This window comes from Vicia villosa, linkage group LG4 (assembly GCF_029867415.1).
Source record: "Vicia villosa cultivar HV-30 ecotype Madison, WI linkage group LG4, Vvil1.0, whole genome shotgun sequence".
Classification (NCBI taxonomy): Eukaryota; Viridiplantae; Streptophyta; class Magnoliopsida; order Fabales; family Fabaceae; genus Vicia; species Vicia villosa.
In genome coordinates, this window is record NC_081183.1 from 140,228,143 (window position 1) to 140,244,883 (window position 16,741).

General features: G+C 36.2%; 2 protein-coding genes across 2 annotated transcripts; both read left to right on the forward strand.

The window, feature by feature from the left end:
• Positions 1-13,002: 13,002 nt before the first annotated feature.
• Positions 13,003-15,036, forward strand: LOC131599789 (heat shock cognate 70 kDa protein-like). Its single transcript, XM_058872044.1, has 4 exons — positions 13,003-13,225; positions 13,346-13,934; positions 13,989-14,674; positions 14,720-15,036. Exons 1-4 carry the CDS (start codon positions 13,003-13,005, stop codon positions 15,034-15,036), a joined length of 1,815 nt encoding a protein of 604 aa, XP_058728027.1.
• Positions 15,037-16,147: 1,111 nt separating this feature from the next.
• LOC131597970 (uncharacterized) lies at positions 16,148-16,741 on the forward strand. Its single transcript, XM_058870627.1, has one exon. The coding sequence runs from the start codon at positions 16,148-16,150 to the stop codon at positions 16,739-16,741; it is 594 nt and encodes a 197-aa protein (XP_058726610.1).

Consider the following 16,741-nt stretch of genomic DNA (forward strand, 5'->3'; position numbering starts at 1 on the left):
TTGTGTATTTCTCTTTGGTTGGGTTTTGTTTGTATATTTACTTGAATCTTATGTATATTTACCGATTATAATGTTATATTTAACTTGCTTTACAAATCTGTGTTGATATTATCCTGGATTTTTGCTCTATGCTGGGGATTTGGGGTGCTTTAGAGATAAACTTCTTGAATCCTTATCTAGGATGATAATCTGTTGGTTCTGAACTCTAGAGATAGATTTAGAGCTAGCATTCACTGTGGGTATCTGTACTTAATGCTTTCGTGTTTGAGCGGCGCGCGAGAATTCGCCGACGCGAGAATACGGATGTACTCGCGACTTTGCGTTAGAGATAACCTTAGTTGTGAGATGATCTCGTTTGTGCTCCAGAGATGGACGCTTATGTGAGAGATACGTGATAACATAGATGAGTATCGTAGGTTGAGTATAATGGGTTGGTAAGTGTATGTTTGTGAAGAGTGAATATATTTACATTCCTGATAAGTTATTTCTCTTCTAAGAATGTGTTTATTCTTTTCCTGTCTATATCTTTGTTTACTTTTTGCTCTTTCAAACCCAAGCTCGAAACCGTAGAAATTGTTGAATGGCATCTCTCCATCTCTGAGGACGATAATTCCCGGATCAATATTTCCAAATCTTTTTTGTTACTTGCCCTATACTGCATTCAACAAAATGGCGTCGTTGCCGGGGATGGTTGTGATTGCATCGCAATAGTTTCCGTTGTTTTGAGCTTTGTATATAACGTATATATTGTATGGTTTCACTTGTATATATTTTTACTTGTACATGTTTACTTGTTTATGTTCACCATATAAGTTTACTTGTATATGTTACATATAAGTATACTTTTACTGGTGAATGTTGGTGAAACATGTTGATCTCGGATGAGCTCTTTAATAACAAATCTTCACTTTTCAACTTGTGAATCCAACATTCACTAACTTTTCTCTTTTTGTATGATAATAATTGTATTTGTTCCAAACTTGTACATATGTTTTTGTTTGTGTATATAGTTGTATACTTTGGTTTTTATGTTCGTTTAATCATTGTATATATTTGTACCAGTAACATTTGTTGAGTGGTTGGTTAGGATACTTTCTTTAGGCTTGTGCGGTGAGACGTTGATCGGTAAAATAGCAAGTGTACTATTTTGCCTCTGTAGTAATAAAGGGAAAATTCCCCGAATATCGATCTCAGAGACTGCGTGAGATAATAGAGTTAGTCGCACTTCAATTAAACAAAAAGCCTTGGGGTTTTGATTTTTGTGATTACAAATTAAATTGCAAATAAACTTAAAAAGGTTTAATTGGCCAAATATGAGTAACATGCCAGGGTAGGTGTGTGCATTAACATGTAACAATTCTGAACCCTTATTTCATTAACAAAGTTCAACTTATCAATTACCGGTTCTTAAGGGTATTTGCTCCTAAGTCCTTAGTGGGCAAACTTTTGAACATTGAAATCCTAATCCCAAAGTCCTTCGAAATTAGTGATCAAATCAAATATTATTATAATCAAGAACAATCCGGTTACTATAGGGTATCCCTAGTCCTAGGTGATATCTACTATAATATAATGGTATAAAAACCCTAACAATGGAGGTCAATCCTAATTGTCAGTCATAAATCAATCCAGTTGGTCCGACGAGGAAAGCATTAAAAACCTTATACCATTAAATTGAATGTAAAAGAGAAACATGTTATTGAAATTCGGAATTCAAAATCATCACAAATGTTAATCAGGGACACCCCCTAGCATTGGGGGGTTTAGCTACTCATATCATCCAAAGAAATTACAAAGATATCAAATAAAGACATTACAATAGAGATGATGAACTTTGATCTTCAATGGCTTCCGCTCATGAGAGTTCTCCGTTCTTCTCCAATTGCATAGGCTTCTTCTCTCAATCCTCCAATTCTTCGTGTGGCAAAAAAAAAGATCCCTAATTCATCTTGAAAGCTCTCCTAAATAGTGCAGACTCACTTAAGTTGGTTGGAAATACCAAAAACACCCTTGCAGGCAAACCACTGAACAAAATCATAAAATTCACTGAAATCAGCGTCAAACCCAACACGGGCCGTGTTGAGCAACACGGGCACCCGTGTTGGTCCCCTGGTATATTTATTTTTATTGATTGGTCCCAGACTTAGCAACACGGGCCGTGTTGAGCAACACGGGCACCCGTGTTGCACCACTGTTTTTCCTTTCTCTCAAACTTTGCTCCCAGCTCTCTTCCTGACACGGCCCGTGTTGGGCAACACGGCCACCCGTGTCAGGCCTCCTGTAGCATGTTTTCTGAACTTCCTCAAAACTTCCGAGTTTCGCACTGATTTACTCCGGTTTCTCCATATGAACCTGGAAACATTAAAACATACAACCAAAGCATAAAATGACGAATAAAGAAATAAAACACTCAATAACAAAACTTAAACATACTTAAAAACAACGATAAAAATATGTGTGAAAACCACTGATCAAACTCCCCCAAACTTAAACCGTTGCTTGACCTCAAGCGACAATTACAAAAGTTAATGGCCTTCAAAGCACACGGTGTTCATACGTGAGATATCTATCTGTATTGATCAAGAAACAGTGATTTGGCATTCACATGACGCGACGAGTTTTGTTACCACATTAATCCTCAAGCTCCCGTTTCGGATACCTCTCCAACTATGCTTTGCACTTAAGTCTCTTTCCGATTTTCCTCCTCTTTCATTCGGACAATCATATTAAGGCACTGCAATTCTTATAATAATCATCACCTGCATGAGACGGATCAAGGCTTCTTATTATTTTTTTCTGGCACCAAACTAGCAGCATTGGCTACTTTTTATTACCGATGAAATTTTCAAACCTTGCAGTTATATATTGTCCTTTTGGACGACGTTTGGGGATCAATCTCCTTTGGGCTGAATAACCGGGTGAGGGTTACCCAACTTAGCGAGCCGATTGCCTTTTACCGCCTTTTCATCATTTGGTACCAACTTTATATCTCTTTTTTTTTTCTCAACCAGCCATCATGCAAGTGAATCCGAATTATGCCAGACTGTATCAATAAACTACTCGAGAAGTACTTCTCAGGAGACAAGTACTATGGTGCAGATCTACACGTTAGACTCGTATCTCTTTCAGGGAACCAAGGGTGCTTAAACAAACCTCTTGTCACATTATTCCGCACTTCCTGTCCTCAAACAATCCTCGCTTCATCTCTATATACTATTCCCGATCGCTCTTTAGGATCAAAACTTCTTCAACAAAAATTTAAAATTTCGGTAAAAATTTGGGCAGAATTCACTTTATGGTTTCACATCATACCAATAACATAAAACTAACATAAAAATAAAATGCAAAGAGAAGAGCCTCCCCTAAACTTGAACTAAACATTGACCTCAATGTTTCAGAACGAGTTCGAGAGAGGTGACTCACAGAGGGTATCGCACTCTAATGATCACTTCCAAGCTTTCACCAGAGACGTCCTCTTTTATTTCCTGAAAATAAAATAAAAAAACAGAGAAATTAATTATTAAAACCGTGGGTTGCCTCCCACGAAGCGCTTCGTTTAACGTCGCATGGCTCGACGGTCCATTACCCTTTATTATGGAGGGTATTTCCTTTTCCAAACCTTGTTGCTTGTCACTTTCGCAACCACTAACTCATGAAGACGAAAAGCATTCACCGCTTTTCTCTTTAATTTACTTCTCACATTCTTCTTCTTTCCTTGCTCTTTCTCCTCCACCTTCTTCTTGACTTCCTTAGCTTTCTTAAGATTTTTGACAACTACATAAGATGGTTCCACCCGGGAGGCTATGCTTGACACTTTTTCTTGGAGCTGTTTAGACTTCTTGTTCTTTTCCTCACTTTCTGTCATACCATCAAAGTTTGATCATTCACAACCGCCCTCTGTCTTTTGACTCCTAACATCTTCAACGTTACTTCTTCATCAAAAGATTTCAGCGTCAGCGTTCCTTTTTCAATGTCGAGGTTGCAGCGGCCTGTCGACAAAAATGGCTTCCCAAGAAGGATAGGAGTTTCTTCGTCTTCCAGAATGTCCATGATGTGGAAGTCAACAGGGAATACAAATTTATCAACTTCCACTAGTACATCTTCAGCTACCCCATATGATTTCTTAACGGTGTGATCGGCGAACCTTAACCGGGTCTTACTTTCACTAATCTTTTCCAATTCAAGCTTTTTGAAAATGGACAAAGGCATTAAACTCACACTAGACCCAGAATCGAGGAGTACCTTCTTAAATGCTATATCCTTGATAGTGCATGGTATCGCCACTGCCCCAGGGTCTTTCCTCTTTATTGGGATCTTCCTTGCTGTTGAGACTATACCACACTTTTCCGTTGCAATTTTTGGTTCTTCTCCTAGTGATCTCTTTTTCCCCAACACCTCCTTCATAAATTTCTTGTACAAAGGCATGTGCTCAAGTGCTTCAAAGAATGGTAGATTTACCTCTAACTTTTTGAACAATTTAGTAAACTTCTCAAAGTCTTTCTCTCTTGAACCCTTCTTTGTCACTCTGGAGGGGAAGGGCAGTTTTATCACAGGTTCAGCGTCTTTCTTATTTTTTTCTTCAATTGGTTTAACCGGCGGTACCACAACTTCTGGCTCTTTTGGATTCTCTCTTATTTCCAAATCCACCTCTATTACCATGGGGTCATCTATTTCCTCTTTTTCTTTTTCCTTTTCAGATTCTGCTACTCTTCTACTTCTTGTAGTAACCGCATTAATCTTTTCCTGGTCTTTCGGATTTTTCACAGTTGAGCTCGGAAGGGTACCTTGTGCCTGTAGAGTGAGATGTTGTGCTATCTGCCCCACTTGAACTTCCAGATTTTTAATTGAGGCCGCAGTGTTTCTGTGGTTGTTTCTTGTTTCTTCTTGGAACTGAGAACACTGCCCAGCTAATCTTTCAATTGCCACTTCCCACTCTGCCTTCTGGGTACCTTGTTGTTGTTGATCTTTCCAAGCAAAATTTGGATGATTCTTCCACCCTGGATTATAGGTGTTAGAATACGGGTTGTTTTGCCTTAGGAATTTGATTTCTTCAATCTGCTTGAGAGTAGCAAAACAGTACACCGTTTGGTGTGGGCCATTACAGATTTCACAGCTGACAGGTTGAGCTTGTTGAACTTGAGCCACCTGTTGTTTACCTATATTCATAGCCTTCAATTTCTTTTCAACTTCTGCGGCTATCGCATCTTCAACCCGAGTTTTAGAAGTCTCCAGCTTGAGATCAATGATTCCTTCCGGTTTGCTAGCACACCTGTCATACAATTCCAAATGCTCATTTGCAGCTATTGCTTCAATAATTTTGATGATGCCTGAGGCTGTTGTGAAATTTGTTGAGCCTCCAGCTGCTGTATCAATTAACTGTTTTGTTTTCATTCTGAGCCCATTGACAAATACTTGCATCTGTTCAGTCTTGTCCATATTGTGAGTGGGACATGCTACTAGTATTCTTTTGAATCTTTTGTATGCATCTCCTAAGGGCTCACCCTCCTTCTGCTTGAAATTCAGAATGTCATACCTCTTCCTTATAAATACCGAGGCGGGAAAATACTCATTTAAGAAAGCTTTTTCCATCTCTCCCCATGATGTAATGCTGCCCGCTGGAAGGGAATAAAACCACTCTTCTGCTTCTTCTGCCAAGGTGAATGGAAACATTCTCAGCTTCTTGGCCTCTTCTGTATGACCTTCGATTTTTAAAGTTGTACTCATGGTCAGAAACCTCTGTAAGTGCTTGTTTGCATCTTCATTAACCCTTCCGGTGAAAGGCTTTCTTTCGAGCTGAGTGATGGTGCTTGGGTGCAATTGAAAATTAGGAACATTCACCGGTTGGTTGATAATTGTTTGTCTTCCCCCCGGTGTATTTGCAACTCCATAGTCTCCGAGGAGTCTCTCTGGTGGTGGTACCTCGCCCATGATCTCTTCTTCACTTTCGGTGTCTGAACCAGAATGGACTGTAATTACTTCTTCCTCAGATTCCAGCTTAGCTTGATGAGCTTGTCTGCGCCTTGCGTGAAAAGTCCTTTCAATTTCTGCGTCAAAAGGAAATTCTGCTGAGGCCTTGCCTCGCATAAACAGATTAGACAATTATTAGGATGAGGAACAAAAATAATATAAAAATATTTATTATTATTTTTTTTTAAATAAAATTTTAGTCGCAGAGCAACAAAATTCTAATTGAAATAAAACTAGAAACTCTACAATTTTCGGCAGTCCCCGGCAACGGCGCCAAAAACTTGATCGGTAAAATAGCAAGTGTACTATTTTGCCTCTGTAGTAATAAAGGGAAAATTCCCCGAATATCGATCTCAGAGACTGCGTGAGATTATAGAGTTAGTCGCACTTCAATTAAACAAAAAGCCTTGGGGTTTTGGTTTTTGTGATTACAAATTAAATTGCAAATAAACTTAAAAAGGTTTAATTGGCCAAATATGAGTAACATGTCAGGGTAGGTGTGTGCATTAACATGTAACAATTCTGAACCCTTATTTCATTAACAAAGTTCAACTTATCAATTACCGGTTCTTAAGGGTATTTGCTCCTAAGTCCTTAGTGGGCAAACTTTTGAACATTGAAATCCTAATCCCAAAGTCCTTCGAAATTAGTGATCAAATCAAATATTATTATAATCAAGAACAATCCGGTTACTATAGGGTATCCCTAGTCCTAGGTGATATCTACTATAATATAATGGTATAAAAACCCTAACAATGGAGGTCAATCCTAATTGTCAGTCATAAATCAATCCTGTTGGTCCGACGAGGAAAGCATTAAAAACCTTATACCATTAAATTGAATGTAAAAGAGAAACATGTTATTGAAATTCGGAATTCAAAATCATCACAAATGTTAATCAGGGACACCCCCTAGCATTGGGGGGTTTAGCTACTCATATCATCCAAAGAAATTACAAAGATATCAAATAAAGACATTACAATAGAGATGATGAACTTTGATCTTCAATGGCTTCCGCTCATGAGAGTTCTCCGTTCTTCTCCAATTGCATAGGCTTCTTCTCTCAATCCTCCAATTCTTCGTGTGGCAAAAAAAAAGATCCCTAATTCATCTTGAAAGCTCTCCTAAATAGTGCAGACTCACTTAAGTTGGTTGGAAATACCAAAAACACCCTTGCAGGCAAACCACTGAACAAAATCATAAAATTCATTGAAATCAGCGTCAAACCCAACACGGGCCGTGTTGAGCAACACGGGCACCCGTGTTGGTCCCCTGGTATATTTATTTTTATTGATTGGTCCCAGACTTAGCAACACGGGCCGTGTTGAGCAACACGGGCACCCGTGTTGCACCACTGTTTTTCCTTTCTCTCAAACTTTGCTCCCAGCTCTCTTCCTGACACGGCCCGTGTTGGGCAACACGGCCACCCGTGTCAGGCCTTCTGTAGCATGTTTTCTGAACTTCCTCAAAACTTCCGAGTTTCGCACTGATTTACTCCGGTTTCTCCATATGAACCTGGAAACATTAAAACATACAACCAAAGCATAAAATGACGAATAAAGAAATAAAACACTCAATAACAAAACTTAAACATACTTAAAAACAACGATAAAAATATGTGTGAAAACCACTGATCAGACGTCACCATGGCATGATTGGAGGAAGCTACTTTCCAAACGCCGAAACAATAAAGGCGTCGAGCTAATAACGTAAAACAAGCGCTTGTTGGGAGGCACCCCAACGGTTGTCAAGTTTTGGTTATTTTTATGTTTATGAGGTATTTAGGTGAAGTGGAAGCAAGCTAAACACATGTTCTGTTCTGATTTTTCTGGTTTTTCTGTCATCCGCTAAGCGAGCCTAGCTCCGCTAAGCGATGACAGTAAAATTTTGTTTTCTTGCTTTGTCCCAGTGGGGTTCCCATTTCACTTGGTTCACTCATTTTTCCCACTATCACCAAGGCTATTTAGTAGTAGATACTAGTTTTATTTGTCTAATTCTTTTATTGGTTGTTTGTACTCGAATTTAGTCGGTGATTCGAAGATTTTTGAGGTGATTTTCCAAAGCTTGAGTGTTTCAACTTGCGGATGTATGGTAGGATATTGTTTTTGAAGTGTATAATTCAAGTTACTCATTTATCGCTTTCTATAGCATAACATATTTATGAAACTTTTCATTTGTACAATTACCATACCATTCATTCTTTTGCTTTACTTGCTTATTGATTGAATCACTTTAGTTCCCAAACCATAAATGCGAGGAAGCTTTCCATTGTTTACATATGCTGGAGGCCACAATCTTTGTTTTAACTGGATTTTATTATGCTTAATCTTTTGTTTATGTTGATTTTATGAAAGCATGAAAAGGATCAAGGCATTTTGTTTTATTTTGAGCACAACCACCAAAACCAAATAGTCAATTCACCTTGTGAGTGTGTGAGCATTTGTTAACCCTTTTGAGCCTTTTTGTCAATGTCCATGTTGTTTTTGCTAAATGCTTATCTTTGAGTGTTTAGTTCTCATTTTTGCATGGATGATTAATTCTTTTTTTTTTCTTGAACCCTCAACCATGATTTTTGGTATGAATTTTTACCTTGCCTTAGAAAGTAAGGAGTATTCACATGGTGATGTGGTTGAATTCAAGTTGGGAAGAGAAATGGTTGCTACTTATTTGGTTGTTGCTATGAGGTTGAAAAGAAAGAAAAAAAAAGAAAAAAAAGTGAAAAGAAAGAAAAGAAAAGAAAAAAAAAAGAGAAAAAGTTTTGAAAAAGAAAAAGAAAAGAGAAGTGAATAATTGTGCTAATAAGTATTGTGATTGGCTTGAGAAACTTGTGGTTAAGGAAGAAGTTTGATCGGAATTGTGTTGTTTAAATCTTTGGTGGATTGATCACTCCCTTAGGTTTAGGCAAGTTTTTGTTTCGATTAGCCTTAGGACATATCCCTTGTTTGTTAACCAAGCCACATTACAACCTTGAAAAGTCCTTGTGATTCTTGCTTTTGTATCTTCAATGTGATTTTTGGATGAATGCATAATTTAATCTTTTGTTTGCAAGATTGTTGGATGAGTGTTAAAAGTCCTTCACCTTTGTGTGTTCTTCATCCATTGATGAATTTTTGCTAGGTGTGATTCATGATGTGAGCATGTATTGTGTTAGAATGTTTTGTATGCTTTTTGTACTTAGGATTCGTTTCGTTTACATGTTGTCCTTGTAGGATAGTGGTAAGTATTTACTTTGTTTATACTTTTTTGTATTAAGCTATACATTAGTTTTTGGTTTTTCAAAACTTGTTGATTCACAATTCTTTGGTTTATAACTTTTGATTCTTTGATTTATTTGACATTGTTTGAGGACAAACAAAGTTTCAAGTTGGGGAGAGTTTGATAAGTGCCAAAATGTACTTATTTTGTGTATGTAAATAATGGCACTTATCGATACTTTTGTTAATACCGTTTGAATAATTCCTCGTTTTGTGTATAAATACGTATACTTTGTGAATAATTGTATTTTCATATACTTTTATACCAATTAATAGTTTTCCATTCATTTTATAAGTATTCATGCATATTTGGAGCATTGAGTAATAAAGACCAAAGGCTAAGCTTCAAGAATGCAAATTCTACCAATTCATCAAAGAATAAGGCTCAAGATAAGGATGATAAAAATCATCATTTTGGTTTTCATTCATTCATTTTTGGATAGAGCATTGAATAAGCTTTCCAACGCTTCGAACCGGGCGCAATTCGGAGTTACGGTTCTCAACTTATGGCGAAAACAAGATTTCACTTTTGCTGTCAGTCCGCTGAGCGGAGGGGGTCCGCTGAGCGGAGCTCCAGCGGAGCAAATCAGAGTCTGGATGCAATTTTGAGTCCGCTGAGCGGAGGGGGTCCGCTAAGCGGACCTGCTAAGACAGCAACTCGTTAAAAGGGGCAAAAATCACATTTTTAGGTTATGGGTTGGGTATTTTTGAGTCCCAACACCATCAACTTCATTCTTAGGGTAGATTAGCTTAGAAAACAACTTCGGAGGTTGCATAAGGATGATCAGGGGTGGATTGAGAGCGAACGGAGCTGACAAACCGGGAGATTTTCGGTTCATTTCTCATCTTCTTTGTGTATTTCTCTTTGGTTGTGTTTTGTTTGTATATTTACTTGAATCTTATGTATATTTACCGGTTATAATGTTATATTTAACTTGCTTTACAAATCTGTGTTGATATTATCCTGGATTTTTGCTCTATGCTGGGGATTTGGGGTGCTTTAGAGATAAACTTCTTGAATCCTTATCTAGGATGATTATCTGTTGGTTCTGAACTCTAGAGATAGATTTAGAGCTAGCATTCACTGTGGGTATCTGTACTTAATGCTTTCGTGTTTGAGCGGCGCGCGAGAATTCGCCGACGCGAGAATACGGATGTACTCGCGACTTTGCGTTAGAGATAACCTTAGTTGTGAGATGATCTCATTTGTGCTCCAGAGATGGACGCTTATGTGAGAGATACGTGATAACATAGATGAGTATCGTAGGTTGAGTATAATGGGTTGGTAAGTGTATGTTTGTGAAGAGTGAATATATTTACATTCCTGATAAGTTATTTCTCTTCTAAGAATGTGTTTATTCTTTTCCTGTCTATATCTTTGTTTACTTTTTGCTCTTTCAAACCCAAGCTCGAAACCGTAGAAACTGTTGAATGGCATCTCTCCATCTCTGAGGACGATAATTCCCGGATCAATATTTTCAAATCTTTTTTGTTGCTTGCCCTATACTGCATTCAACAGTAGCCTTGGATTTTTACTCCTTCTTAGTGTGAACTTGCTTGCCTCCTATATCCTTCATCTTTAATTGACAATAATGTTAAGGATATTCATGTAATCTGCAACAATTAGGCCTTATATGCTCATATCTACCACAATGGTGACATCTCAAAGCTAGGTTCTTAGGACTGCTGGGTGAGAGAACACATGTTGTACACAATGTTGTGACATATGGTCCACCATCAAAAACTTATTCTTCTTTTCAAGAAGAACAAACTTCTATGGGGAATCTTATCATTTTTCTTGTTCATGCTAGACTCAAAAACCTTTCCCTTCGTATTTCTGGACATCTTCCCAACCTCCAATATTTCATCAATGTATTTGAACCATTGATCAAAGTACTTTTAGATTTTATCATGTTATCCAATTTGAAATTCAGTAATGAAACTTCTTCTTCCACACTTGTGATGGTGAGATAAGCATCTCCTTTTCCTTCTGAAACACGCATATGGTTCTCTTTTGATTCTCCACAGTCAAACAAGATTCCTCCCAATTTGTATGTAAAATTCCATATTTTACAATAGATTCTACTATAGACATGTCTTCATCTTTCGATACACATTTCCTAGTGAAAATCGTCACAAATTTTGTTGTTTCTTCTTCATTATCATCAGAATTACACCACATAGCAATCATTCACGTTTTCTGCTTCTTGAGAAGAGTAGGACACTCAACTTTGATATGTCCAAAACCTTCACATTCAAAGTATCTCACTTTCTTTCCTTTTTCTTCTTCTTTGATCTTACTTTGGAGACCAATGTCGGACCTGATGTCTTACACATTTGTCCTCCATTTTTTTATCTAGCTTCTTCAAAATTTGTTGAACATTTTGCCAACAAGAGCTATAACATTTGAAAAGTTTTCTTCAATACCCTTCTCTCTTTGATCTTCATCCTTTTCAGTGTTTGATACAAAAACTACACTTTTGTTCTTCTATTCTAATCCGCTGTTTAAGGTAACTTCAAAGGTTTGAAGAGAGCAAAAAAGTTCATCAACCTTCAAGCTTAAGTCTTGAGCTTCTTCAATGGTTGTGACCTTCAAGTCAAACTTCTGAGGCAGGGATTTGAGAATTTTTCTAACGATTTTCTCTTCCGACATTCTTTCTCCCTGGGCAAAAGAATTGTTGACTATATCATGCAAACATATTTGATTTGAGTCGATTTCAAATAATTTTAATAATATTTTTCTCTTCTGACATTCTTTCTCCCTGGGCAAAAGAATTGTAGACTATATCATGCAAACATATTTGATTTGAGTCGATTTCAAATAATTTTAATAATATTTGTTGAGATACAATATCGAAAAAATATTATTACCAATCATAATTATTTTATATGCAAATTTGACATATCAAATACATTTTCATTTTGCATCAACCAAATTTTATTATGTTTTCTTAATTTTCACCCACTCAACTTTGATTGTTTGAGATTGTTTTCTATCAAAAAAAACTCTGATGAGTATATTATATTTTTTTTGTAAATTGTATTATTAAAATAATTAATAATAATAATAATAATAATAATAATAATAATAATAATAATAATTACTATTATTAATGGTAAGTTTTGTCTTTTCGACCAAAAAAAAGTTTCCAGTAAGTAATAAATCAAATTTTACCAAAAGAAAAAATATATATGAATAAACGAAACTGATATATATTTAAAAAATAAATCAAATATTTAAAAATAAAAAAATTAATACTTTCAAAGAGCGCTCGACGGAGGGATGTGGATCGTTTTTCTGTTAAGAGTTGTTAAAATTTTTTTTTTGGAAAAGTTGATTGGATTTATTGATTCCTCTTCTTTTGTTTTCTTATGGTTATTGATTTGTTGGAGTATTTGAGTTAGTATAGGAATAATTTAGTTTTTAACAATAATTTAGTTTCTAAAAACTCTTGGTTGGGATTGGATCTCCATTTTAACAACCAGTATTTTGTTAGGGAGTTATGGTTTTCCATTCCTTCTTTGTACCTTTGTTAGGGAGTTATGGTTTTCCAATCCTTCTTTGTACCTTAGGTAGTAGAATTTGTTTTGAGTTTTTGCTTTCCTTGGTGGTTGTTTCTTATTGTTTGGTTCCCTTTGTATTGGGGTGCACCTTCTTATTGTGCTTTAATACCAACAAGTATTTTCCTTTTAAAGTATACTTAAAAAATTTCTTGACTCAAGAAACCTTATAACTTTTTTTCTTGACGCAAGAATCCCTGCTATTTTATCAATTGTTAATATGAAGAGAAAACAGGAAGGAAATTGTGCTGTGGGGATAGACCTTGGCACAACGTATTCATGTGTTGCAGTATGGAAAGAACAACACTGTCGAGTTGATATCATTCACAACGATCAAGGCAATAGAACTACTCCTTCTTTTGTTGCTTTCACCGAAAATCAGAGATTGATCGGTGAATCTGCTAAGAATCAGGCTGCTTCCAACCCTCAAAACACCGTCTTTGGTAACTTCTATTCTAATATTTTTCCAAAATTTAATTACAAACTATTTATAACAAGTTCATGCATCTATTTTGAATTTTCAGTTTGTTTAAGGAACCTTATTTAACTCTTTATTTTTTCAGATGCTAAGAGGTTAATTGGTAGGAAGTTTAGTGATCCTATTGTTCAAGAAGATATTCTTTTATGGCCATTCAAGGTCATTGCTGGTGACAATGACAGACCCATGATTATGGTTAAGTACAAGGATCAAGAAAAGCAACTATATGCCGAAGAAGTATCATCTATGGTACTCACTAAAATGCGAGAGATTGCTGAATCATATTTAGAATCAAACGTTAAGAATGCAGTTGTTACTGTGCCAGCTTATTTTAATGATTCACAAAGAAAAGCCACTGTAGATGCCGGTATTATTGCTGGCCTAAATGTTATGAGAGTAATGAATGAACCCACTGCTGCAGCGGTTGCATATGGCCTTGACAACAGAACTGGTTTTGTTGGAGAACGGAATATTTTAGTGTTTGATCTTGGTGGTGGCACTTTTGATGTGTCTATACTAACTATTAAGGACGGCGTCTTCCAAGTTAAGGCCACCGCCGGAAACACTCACCTCGGAGGAGAGGACTTTGACAACAGAATGGTGAACTACTTTGTACAAGAGTTCAAAAGAAAGAACAAAATTGATATTAGCGGGAATTCAAGAGCTTTGACGATGTTGAGAAAGAATAAAGGCGAGAGTAGTGGGAAGTACTCAAAAGCTTTGAGGAGGTTGAGAACGGCTTGTGAGAGGGCAAAAAGGTCACTTTCTTTCCTTGTTACCGCTACTATTGAAGTAGATTCTTTATTTCAAGGCATTGACTTTTCTTCATCAATCAATAGAGCCAAATTTGATGAAATGAATATGGACCTTTTTAATGAGTGTATGAAGATTGTTGAAAGTTGTCTAACGGATGCTAAGATGGACAAGAGCAGGATAGATGATGTTGTTCTTGTTGGCGGGTCTTCTAGGATTCCCAAAGTACAGCAGCTATTACAGGAGTTTTTCAATGGGAAGGAGTTGTGCAAAAGCATTAATCCTGATGAGGCTGTGGCTTATGGGGCAGCTGTTCAGGCTGCATTGTTGAGCGGAGACGTTAAGAATGTTCCAAAATTGGTGCTGCAGGACGTTACACCTTTGTCTCTTGGCACATCAGAAATAGGAGATATCATGAGTGTGGTGATTCCTAGGAACACTTGCATTCCTGTCAAAAATACACGAAAATATGTTACCGTTAAAGATAACGTGTCCAGTTTCTTGATCGAGGTTTATGAGGGTGAGAGAATAAGAGACGTTGACAACAACTTGCTCGGTTCTTTTACTCTTTCCGTTCACACCCCAGCTCCTCGTGGTCACCCTTACGATGTTTGTTTTTCTGTAGATGAAAATGGTATTTTGACGGTGTCTGCTACAGAAAGTTCCACCGGCAAAACGAATGAAATTACAATAACCAATTACAAAGATAGGATGTCAGCTGAAGAAATTAATAAATCGATTAAGGAAGCTGAGAATTACCTTATTGAAGACAAGAAATTCCTTCGGAGGGCCAATGCGGTGAATGCATTGGATGACTATATTTACAAAATGAGAAATGCTTTAATGAAAAAGGATATTGATACAATGCTCTCCTCGGATGAAATTGAGTTTATCCAATATTCAATTTCAGCAACTACAAATTTGATTGATGAGAATAAGCAAAAGGTGGAAATAGATGTTCTGGAGAACCATCTAAAGGGACTTAAGATTACCATGGAAGACACTATAGCTAAGATTGTTTAGTTTTATTTTAATTTTTTCTCAACTAAGACTTTGAGGTTTGTCTTGCTGTTTAGTAGGCATTATCTAACACTTTAGTAAGGTTTGATAATATTTTGGTACAGATATGTTATACAAACCATGCCAACAGTAGTGTGTGCTGAAACCATGATCCAGTCCCTCTTGTTTCCATTATGATTAATTTATATCAACATATATTTATAGGTTATTACAGCCAAATAGATGAAACATGGTGAAATGCATTGGAAATTCCTTGTTTGGTTGGCTATGTGTTTCAACATGATTGGAAAGCAAAGCATTCATAATTCTGCATGTTTAATGTGTCAACATGGTATTGAAATGAGAAGTACTTGTTGATAGAGTGTATTTGGCCATTTAAGTAATATTGAGCACTTAAAAATTCTGCAGAACCTCCCCCATAATCTATTTTTCTTTATTTGCCACAGTAGTTTTACAATATTATATATAACGATTGATAAAAAATTTAAAAAATCTACCACTTGTTTGTAGCTATATCTTTCACGTGTGAGGAGGAGTGCTATGTTGACACTTAATTTTTTACACCGTATTTCTACACCGTAAATATATGAATAAGTCTTTTGGTTGCTATTAAGTTGTTAAATATCGATATTTAATGAGTTAATCATGGATGAGCAGACGTCAACTGTTTTGTGTTTCTTATATTAATTTATTTGTTTTATTAGATTTTATTTAATCGAGGTTAAATTATTTTTATTTGATGAGGTAGACACGGCTTAGCCGAGGCTATGGTGCTTATTATTTTCTTAAAATTTAATTTGTTATTAGATATGGTGTAATCGATCATTTGATACATCACTAAAGAATAGAGAAAAGCTAAGTTGACACCCACTTTTGACACATGCACCATATTTTCTACATTTTCATGTACATTTTTTGTTTTTTTAAGTAGTTTATTATTTTGGAATTTTGTGTCAAACCATATTTGCTTTGTAGTATTAAACTAGTATCATATAATGCGTAAAGAAAATAGTGTCATAATAACATTCCAAAAAAAAAAAACATACAAAATAAACAAACAACTATTGCACAATAAAAATAGAAAAGAACCTGGATATTGAGCAGAATTCTAGACATGAGAGAAATAGCTCAGCAACATCTCACCACTTGGAATAGCATGAAAACTCAAAGTAAATTTCAGATGAGTAGAGTTTACATGGCTATGTGTGAAGGTGGAGAAGCTGTTGAGTGGAGATTCTTGTTTAACCAGAATATAGCAAGACCAAGGGCTCAATTTGTGACTTGGCTTGTATGCCACGGGAAACAAGCTACAAAAGATAGGCTAGTGAGATTCAAAATGATTGATGATAGTGTTTGCAGCACCTGCAGAAAAGCATATGAAAGTAGAGAGCATTGTTTCTTTGAATGTGAATCTAATGCTGAAATCTGGCAGAAGGTTTTGAACTGGATGAATTATAATCATCAACCACTGAAATGGCAGGAGGAATTGAAGTGGGTTCTCAATGCTTCATCAAAGAAAGGGACTAAAGCTAAGTTGTTGAAAATGGCCTTCACTGAAGCTGTATATGGAATTTGGAAAAGAAGAAATGACAAAGTTTTCAAACATACTAGTTATACTGATTGTGTACAGGATATCATAGATTGTATATTGTATAGGTGTTGGAATTACATAAAGCTTAGGAATTACATAGGTCAATTGTTGTTATAG